The sequence below is a fragment of the Mycetomoellerius zeteki genome, unplaced genomic scaffold, assembly GCF_001594055.1.
Source record: "Mycetomoellerius zeteki isolate Tzet28-1 unplaced genomic scaffold, Tzet1.0 scaffold62, whole genome shotgun sequence".
Lineage (NCBI taxonomy): Eukaryota > Metazoa > Arthropoda > Insecta > Hymenoptera > Formicidae > Mycetomoellerius > Mycetomoellerius zeteki.
This window is the reverse complement of record NW_017257632.1, coordinates 2,879,245-2,889,360: the sequence shown is the minus strand read 5'-3', so window position 1 is coordinate 2,889,360 and position 10,116 is coordinate 2,879,245. Positions and strand designations below refer to the sequence as shown.

The 10,116-nt window shown below is 33.4% G+C and overlaps 2 protein-coding genes across 6 annotated transcripts in view; one reads left to right on the top strand and one right to left on the bottom strand.

The window, feature by feature from the left end:
* Dh31-R (Diuretic hormone 31 Receptor) overlaps positions 1–10,116 on the top strand; it is a 107,507-nt gene that overhangs the window by 77,960 nt on the left and 19,431 nt on the right. For all 4 annotated transcript variants that reach the window (XM_018457126.1, XM_018457127.1, XM_018457128.1 and 1 more), the window contains one exon: positions 8,216–8,322. In XM_018457126.1, the coding sequence (XP_018312628.1) occupies positions 8,216–8,322 (107 nt within the window). The remainder of the gene's footprint in view (positions 1–8,215; positions 8,323–10,116) is intronic.
* Positions 1–10,116, bottom strand: part of LOC108728533 (esterase FE4-like) — a 32,135-nt gene that overhangs the window by 19,527 nt on the left and 2,492 nt on the right. The gene's annotated exons all lie outside the window — the stretch shown is intronic.

Here is a 10,116-nt window from a genome sequence, read left to right as displayed (position 1 = left end):
GAGGGAGGTACAAACGGGTACAAACGATTCTCTTTCGAATGCCGTTGGTCCCGTTTCGATATCTTGAAAATTGGCAAAGTTAGCTATATAGGGCTTGTGCAAAAATTGAAAAGCGCTGTATCTCCGAACCCTTTGAGGTACAAACGAAAGTAAGGGAGGTACAAACGGGTACAAACGATTCTCTTTCGAATGGCATAAATGAAATTAAAAAATATTAAACTTGGGCGCTGGCCATTTTTTGTATTTCATTTTTTGTTTAACTGTTTGAGGTACAAACGAAAATAAGGGAGGTACAAACGGGTACAAACGAAGTACAAACGCCCTACGGTATTAATTTTTAATTTTGATAAAGTTGGGCGCCAGGTTCACACCGGTATATTCTTATCTATGTAAATTTGATTGTTTTTATCTTAAGACAAGTTTCGCCAAAAAAGAATGTGCGTTTGTGGTAGATGCCCTAAAATTCTCTGTTTTAAGAACTAATTAAATTCCTTATAAGGATTTATAGATCCTATATGAACTTTCTTATAAAATATGTACAGATTTTCTATGAAAATCTTAAACCGTTTAAGATCGCACAAAATCTTAAAAGATGTTTTCAGACCTCAAAAGATTTTATGTGTTCTCACGCAGGTACTTAAGAGATCTCATACGATTCTTACAAGAACTTATTAGATTATTTATAAATATTTATAAGAATTTTTTCGGTAGAGTCTGCAGCCAAGCACTCGCTGTTTCCGAACGGATGCGGCGAATAGATATAATACGCTCGCTCGTGAGATCGTTCGAGAGTGTAATCGATTCTTTATAGCCAGCACCGTCGTCGGGGTCAACGTAGCGCGATGTATCAATATCGGCGAAACAGGTACTGTGGAACTTTCGTGCGAGCACTACAAAGATATTAACAAAGTTTCGCGAAGTTGTTCGATTCAGCTCCCAGTATTTGGTATCCAAGATATTTGAAGTCGATCCGCGGCTTGCATCATCTCTTTTTATTAAATGATTGTTAAATGTACCTATACGATTGCATAGTGCAAATCTCGCGAACGAGCGAATTGGCTACCCCTAAACAAACTCTTTTTATCTTTCTCCGGACCAATCATTTCGTGCACAATATGTACAATTATTCTTTTTCGACTGTGCACAAACGGTTGCCTGATTGCATGACCCGCGAACCGGGATCGCTTCTTTTCGGGGGAAAAATATTTCGATACCAAACTTTTCCCTTAGGCGTTTCGTAAAAACTTGTTTCCGTCAAAACTTGTGAAGTACATCACCAGCTGCTACAACGAAACTAGAGAGGAGTTTAGTTGCGTTAACTTAACTTAATCCATGAAGAGAGATTTATTGAACAAGGTAGGGAAGAAGAAGAAAAAGGAGAATTTGAAGTATAAAAATATAAGACAGAACATAAATGAAATAAGAATATTAGGAGAGAGATAGTTCAGTAAGTTATCAAAATAAGAAGGAATTTCTTAACATTTTTCTTTATACGACCATCTTTCAGTGCTTGTAAAAAAATTCTTTTAATTCTTATATGTGCGCTTCTATTTTTCTAATATATATATTTTAATGCACAAAGCATATTTTACTTTTATTCTTGTCACAATAATTATTTAAGATCTTGATAAATATACAATATATGTATATATATACATATATATATATATATATACTGCGATGAAGATAACAATATATGTAATTAATATTCTCTAATATTCAGAAGTACTCAGTGTAATAAATATTTATATTGTTAATTCTTTTTTACATAATCTACGAAGTAAAATACATTATAAATAAATAAAAAACAAAACTACCTACTTGAAATTTTAAAATATTTCTGGCATGAAATTTCAAAATTAATATAGTTTGATATTTAATACAGAAAAAATCAAAATCTTTAGTGATTTAATAACAGACGCTTTATAACAGATCATGTTACAACGCAATTGATGAACAGGAAGGATTTTACGACGGACACGCACTTAATTGCGTTTGGTTTGTCATTTTCGTATCCTTAGGGAGCTCGTATTATTAGTTTGGGGCTGTAGGGAATCTACTAACATTCATCACCTTCAGCCTCTAATAACTTATCACTGAAGAAAGCAGAAAGTCATAAATGCGCTTACAACTAATTTCTCAAGAGAAAAACAAAAATATATTGAAACAACATTATATATCGGTTTGCGTATATATTTAACACGTGCAAATTTTTTTTATATTACATATTATGTATTAACATAACGAATTGTATCGCAAAGGATTTGTAATTATTTTGATCTTATTATTATTACATTTTCTTGGTATGTACATTGAAACTACAAAGCGATTTATATAATTTATGTTTGCATTTACATTACATATTTAAATATAATTAATATTATATTATGCATATTATAATAAATAAATCAAATATCTGTACATATTATCAATAATACTGATGCTACATAACAAATATACAAAGCAATGTACATTTTTAATATTTTGACACGATATATTATACAATTTTACACTTGAAATTCGCTCGTTTTTATGTTTTTTTTTATTGATTGATATTTTATTGATTGTGATATATATAGGTATGTATATCTTCTGTATTAACTTTTTATTTTTTCTATATCCTTTTTTACGTTACGCAGACAGAAATTTTATTAATTTTATTTATAGACAGTAATTTTTTAAAAATAATGTTAGGCAAAAAACACTAAAGAAGAAATCTAGAAATAATATTCTGTGCGAAACATGGACTTATTTTACAAATTATGTAATCATTCTAAAGGATACTTTTATAGAGAAAAACCGAAATTGAAGGATATCTTTTTAGAGAGGATATCTTAGAAATTTTTGAGTCTTGAAATATCTCTGATATACTTAATGAAATATTATGAAATTGAATTCGTAACGTATGTCGTTTCATTTATTAATCCTACGGAATTAATTCATATTTTCCTGAAAGGAGAGTCATATCCTCATATTTGTCGTTAATATACATACTCCCTTCCGTTAATTGTTAATCTTGTTAATTAAAATGACCGCACCATCCGGAATGGTTAATGGGTCAAAGGTAGAACTAGGTATGCTGATTTCGAGGCGCAAAATAGCATATGCCCGTGCGTAGGCAAGCGCAGTCCCTAGCGAAAATGTTATCTCCCAATGAGATCGCATTTCAGAAAACAACAGCCATTATGGCGTTATCTCCTTATTATTGTAAAATGTGCTCGTGGATCGCCGTTGGCATTGCATTTATATAGAATTGCACATTGGAATTTTCATTTCTTTTTCAAAATTTTTTTCTCTCCTTCTTTTTATTTTCCGATCGTAGGTCGCAGATGCGGTGCGTTGGACAAGCCTCGCATTCGGCTTTTATTCGGAAATTAAACGTCGGGCATTCTTTTTTTAACGAGCGCTTTGCTATTCTAATTTCACGTATAAATCTCGTTGCGCCACAGAGAGTTCTATGTTTAAGGCTATCGTGTATGTGGGTGTACGCGTTCATCTGTAATGTACCTACACATCTAAGATGTATATATTTTTTACGTATACATATATATAATATATATATATAAAAGTGTATATATATTTTTTTTTTTATATATATATTATATATATGTATACGTAAAGAATATATATACCTTAGATGTGTAGGTATATTACAGATGAACGCGTACACCCACATTATACACGGTAGCCTTTAACACAGAACTCTGTGTGTGTGTGTGTATATATATATATATATATATATATATACACATATATATGTACCTTTTTAAAGCTTGGGAAACTTGGGGGAAGATAAATGTGATGTAATGACGGCGCCTGTCGGAAGGGAAGATGCAAGAAAAAGGTGATGGACGAATTAAGGGCAGACATCGATACCTTTCACTCTGCGAACATCCGGCGGGTTTGTAGGCGAGTCTTCCGTCGATCGATCGATCGACCCTCATCACGAAATAATGAGCGGTCACATGAGCCGGTAAATAATCGCTGTGCGCGTAATTTCTTCTTTCAGCCTCTCTCTCTCTCTCTCTTTTTCTTTTCGAATAAATTGTATTGTATATAATAGAATTTTTTTCGTTTAATTGAATTCAAGTTATTCAGTTTTACACGTTTTCCTGTCAATGACAGTTAGATTAGACTTTTGAATAAGATATATTATCTTCCACGTGTCACTAATAAGAAGTATTTCAAGTTCAACAATAATGTAAGTAGCATGTAAAAACAAAAATGCATATATTGCTGACAAATTGTAATATTAGTTTTATCATCACAATTTCAAAATATCCTGCCTATCTATTTTTTTAAGATATATTATCTTCCACGTGTCACTAATAAGAAGTATTTCAAGTTCAACAATAATGTAAGTAGCATGTAAAAACAAAAATACATATATTGCTGACAAATTATAATATTAGTTTTATCATCACAATTTCAAAATATCCTGCCTATCTATTTTTTTTTATCATACCACTCAATTGGATTGGGTCAATTTTGAAATATCAGCAATTTAAGTAATAAAAAACAATTGTTGTATAACATACATATATAGAACTGCATTAGCGTTATCAGTAACTTCTGTTGTGAAAATGGTAAACATCCTAATCGAAATGAGATCGTGTTTCTAATACTGTAACCCAATAAGGGGATAAATGAAATGGAATGAATAAATTATTTAACGTACGTGAATTTCATTGGTAATGATCAATTAGCGAGAAATGGAACATAAATTGTTTCCAGGAAATATCGTGCCTTACTCGGAATTATAAATATTACTACTATTTCAAAGAGCATCTAAAAGGTGTTATAGTAGTTACCGTTTAATCATTGCTAGCTATAATTATCTAAATTTTTAAAATAAAATCATCGGATTGCGCTGATTAATTGTTTTCTGCAAATTGGATTTGTTGAACCATGAAACTCTGTGGCAATATTTTTGATAGTTTTCAAAATGTGTCAGAACAGAGGAAGAAAAAGTAGGAAGAATCGCAACACAGATATCGTAAGCCTAAACGAGGCTGCGGAATGAAAATAATTGCAACACAGCTAGAATAGTTTTACTGGTTCAAATTGCTTTCATTGCACTATACGCGCGGTCACCGGTCACGTAATTTGGATATATCCAAGGGAAAATTGATTTCCCTCGAAGGCGATATGCTGTGCGCTGTTACCAGGACACAGCTTTGGAGTTTGGACACACCCGGCGGAATTGCGTCGATTCGTGTATTCTAATATTCCGTTGTTGTCGCAAGCAAGTTGCTCACCGTATTATTCACCCACGTTGTATCGCGATGCATTTGTATGTACGAGAATACGCTATTCCCTTTTTGCGCCATTTGCAACGAATTATAGTGTAATACTCGAGAAAAGACTTGCATCGCTCAGACTCTCTTGCGTGCGACCGTGCCATTTCTCGCGGTCGCGTCTTCGTAATGTACTTTTCCCCGTAACTCTCTTTACAACGACCGGAGTTTAATCGCTGGTGTACGCTTACCGACACAATCATTTGTGGTGTAATTTCTCTTTTGTACATTTACGTAGTATTTTCGAAGTAACTCATTGATAAGCTTTTCCTTTAAATATATTATTCCTCGCAATCTAAAATGTATTACAATATTTACAATTGTAGAAAGATAGATAGAAAGATAGGGTACAGTGTTTTAATTTAATTAAATATAATTATTTAAAGGGCACGCGATAAAGGTATGAATGGTAAGATCACATTATAGATAGATCATATTATAGGGTGCTTTCCAGCAAGAGACACAGTGTGACACAGTTATCATTTTATTTTTGACGGGTAAACAACAAGGATGTTATGATTTACTGTTATATTGTCATCTGTGTCTCTTTCTGGAGAGCACTTCAAGTTTTCTTATTAGCTTACACACACACACACACACACACACACACACACACACACACACACACACACAAACGAGAGTATATGTATATATGCTGAAGAGAATACATTTCTAATTTTAATATTTACAATTAAAGCACACGAAAAGTATGTATGAACACATAGATGTAAAATAACGCTCGTTAAATTGCATCATAATAATAATAAAAATTAGAACAACCAAATAAGATGTTCGAAAATGTAATAATGTATTTTAGTTTAAATATCTAAAAAAAAATATGTATGACTTCGATGTCTCTACTATCTATTTTCCTTATCTTTATGCATACTTTTACAAATTATATTATACAGGGTGTTAGTTAAGTATGTTGCCATACTCAACGGAGTGATTCTTTAGTTTATTTCAAGTAAAAAAGTTGATATAAACATCTGTCCTAAACGACTTAGTTTCTGAAATAAAAAATTTAAACGTGTAGTAATAATCTGTTTATTTGAAAGAAATACAGCTTGAACTAGTCAAAAACAGAAAAACAAAAACAAGCTTCAGTTCTTCTGATGAAATAAAACAATTAGATGAATTGTTGAAAATGTCCACCTTGCGCCATGATACATCCATCGAAACTTCTTCTCAAAGATTGACGTACACGCTCAAAGATCACAACTGAAGTCTATTTTTGATTTTGTGACTTTGACTTTGACTTTGTCACTTTGTTTACGGTTGTGCGAATGGTAACTCACATGAAGCAAGACATAATTATGCAGGAAGATATCTCCAACGCAATTTACCGTTTCGTCAAACATTTGCGAAACATTCATCTGTATTTCGGAAACTAAGCCGTTTAGGACCCATGTTTATATGGACTTTTTTACTTGAAATAAACCAAAGAATCGCTCTGTTGAGTATGGCAACATACTTAACTAACACCCTGTATATATCCATTTGAGAATCGAGTATCGCGTCATTCTATTTGTGGAAACTAAAGATTAGAGATCGCGTGCTTCGGGCAAGCAGAAATGTAATTACACAGATTAGTTCGTTTCTTGCATACACTCTGGATATTTACTCGTACCTTATTAGCTAATTAAGTTTGGAAAAGAGCGCGAAGAGAGCATTAAAATACCAGAAGGCGGTTTTACGCGAATTAAAGTACGTTTTTTCTAAAGATAAGTTTAACCAGGCGGTATTTCGTAGAAGTGAACTGAAGTTCAATTTGCATTTTGTTTTATTTGCGAACTATTAAACCGCGGATTCTCTCTCTCTCGCAGAGGGGAATAATCCTCTCGCTATCCGCTTAATGGGTGGACTGTCGACTCTTGATTCTTGATGCGTCGCCGCTGGCGCAGTTTTTACAAACTACTCTGCATTGGAAAATTTTAAATTAGCTTGTTGTTTCGCCGGGAAGTTTGAACGAACTTCGACAAGAAGCGGACGTAACTTTGTGGATGATTACACAGTTAGCGTCAGGATATATATATATATATATGTTTCTTTTTTCGTCTTCACTTTTCTTTTAAACAATAACGCTACGTCGAAGTTATATAAACCACATATGAATTCTCTCTTTATTAAGGCACTGATAGAAAATTGTTTGGTATTTGTGTACTATAATTGCACGATAAAATAATGGTGGTTAGGAGCTCTGTTTTTATTATTATTATTACTGCTAAAATGTTAATAATAATAATCTTATACGTATAATTCTTTCAGACATAAAAAAATTTTACCATAAATTATGATAATTTCTAATATTAATATACTAAAATATCAAAATACGAATGATAAATAAAACAAACATTTTTATTCATTAAATAAAATCGCAATTATAGCAAATATATCTATTTTCACTTATTATTTATGTGATAATAACAACTAAAACGTACATTAAGGAAAAACTAAATATTTTCAATGTGTGTAACTATTATTAATATAATTGACTATTGTATTGTTAAAACAACTGTAAATATATAGTTGCCTCAAAAGATAATTATAAGTTATAATTAAATTATGGTAATTTCAATCATTTTTTTCTCAGTGCGTGTTTTGAATTTATCTCTTTACCTATCTGTAGTGTATAGAGCAATACTATAAGATCGCAACGTTTAGTTAATTGTAGTACTATAGAATACATAGTTAATTATAATATTCTCTGTCTAAAGAGAAATTTATGGAATTTTAATTAATCTCAATATGAAAAATGATGTAGTGAAAAAACTAATCGTGCAGTAAAATTCCATTAATCTTATTAGCCGATGTGCCGTTAAAGTTCGGTAATTAAGAAATCGATCAATTCCGATGTTCATTTCTCAATGTCGCAACATTGTACATCTTATTTAATATTTCAACAATTTCTGTTGCAGTGATGGCGCATAAATACTGCGAGCTGAATGGCACGTGGTTTCGTCATCCTGAATCAAATCAAATATGGAGCAATTATACGACTTGTGTGAATCTACAGGATCTGAGCGTGAGCTATTTCTTAATGTATTTGCCTCTATTCGTGTATAAATTAAACTGACTATTAAAGTTTTCTCTTGCCTCGTAAAAGAGATGGAACATTTTCGCGAATATTGCAGCAATCGCGTAAGAGGGATCGCGACCTTTGAAGATATTTGAAAAATTCGATGGTTAAAACCATTGGACGGGAGAAGAACGAGCTTATCCCTCTGGGAAATAACATACAAGTCTTCACACGCAAGTCCCAGTTACATGCTCTCAGTCTCGTTGCGAGACATCGCCGTTCTGACACGGATTTGATTCCGCGTTATTCTGCCTGAAGGCTCACGATCGGCCAGCTCGTATATTTTCCAAGAGCTAATATCGTTTGAACGAACGGGACGCGATTGTTGAAATATTTGAAAGACACGCACGCTGCATCCGACAGGGAGGGTATTACTTATTTTGCATTGCAACGTTGCACAGAGGAACAATTTCAGCGATCACGCGACCTCGCAATCTGCCTTGCAACGGGCGATACGGCGCCTGTTACATTATTCGTTTGAGTATCAACCGATATTTCGGTCATTTCGAATAATGACATTATGGCGAGAGCGAGAAAGAGAGAGGTAAAAAAAAGTTTCTCGCGATTTATTTTTGAAGAATTGATTTCTCGTCTCTGCAACTGTCACGGCTCGGTGAAACGGATTTATGATGCGCGCACCGGAAATTTCAGTAAAAAGAGAACGCGAAGCATAGAAATGAAACAAGCAATGAAATTGTTCTGAATTTCCCAACTTCTATCAATACGCAAATCCTTTTAAACGTTATCCTTTTAACGTCCAGTATCTGTCGAAGTATTTCCGATGTACCGAAACCGTTTAAGCGGTAAAACGATTTATCCCTCGAGACAGATAGATTTTATAATGCGACCTGCGTGTCACTGGCTACGCTCTTTAGAGAGATTTTTTTGACATCGCTCTCTTACCAGATTAATGTCGAAAAGCAACGTGCTTTTGACGCGTACGAGACAGTACGATAATAGGATGAAGCGTTTCCCGCTTGCGAGAAGCCGCTTTTACGTAACACCATCCGTGTCAACCCTTCTCACATACTTGACGAGCCGCGCTCTATTCATTAGGACCAGCTTCATTTTGGTACCGATACACATAACGTGATCATCCTTTAGAATGTAGCCCGTCATAACCGCGCTCGAAGCGTCGAAGCCGCTTTCTCTCTCGGTGCATCCATCACGAATATCCATCGTGAAGGCATTCACTTCTAACACGCGTTGACGTGTCAACGTTGATACCCGTGTCTTTTTCGTCGTGACGCTGCTAAAATTGCGAACATAATGCCACGGAACTCGTTTTTAAATCCAATTCTTACAGCAATCCTTTTACTATCATAAGATGAAACGAAAACAGTTTCAAGGCACCGAGTAATAATGTTTGCGATAGGATGTGGAAAGCTTGAAAAAATTGAAAAGCGGTTTAATGATTTGATGGAACTATTAGTATCTATAAATAATAGGACAAGATATTTTTTTTTTTAAATTAATGGTTAACATAAATTTAGAAAAAAACTAAAAGAAAGAGATAGCAATACAGGGTGTTTCCAAATTAAATGGCAAAACTTCGGGAGCGTGTAGAGGAGTAAAAAACTAAGAAAAAAAGTCCTATAGACATATGCTCCTTTTTGCTTTGTTTCGCAGGAAATCACGAAAAAAGAAAAAAATATATTTAATTTATTATTTTAATTATTTTATTTATAAACTTTTTAATGAAGATTTTGTTCGAAATGTGCACCTCTTGCAGCAATACAA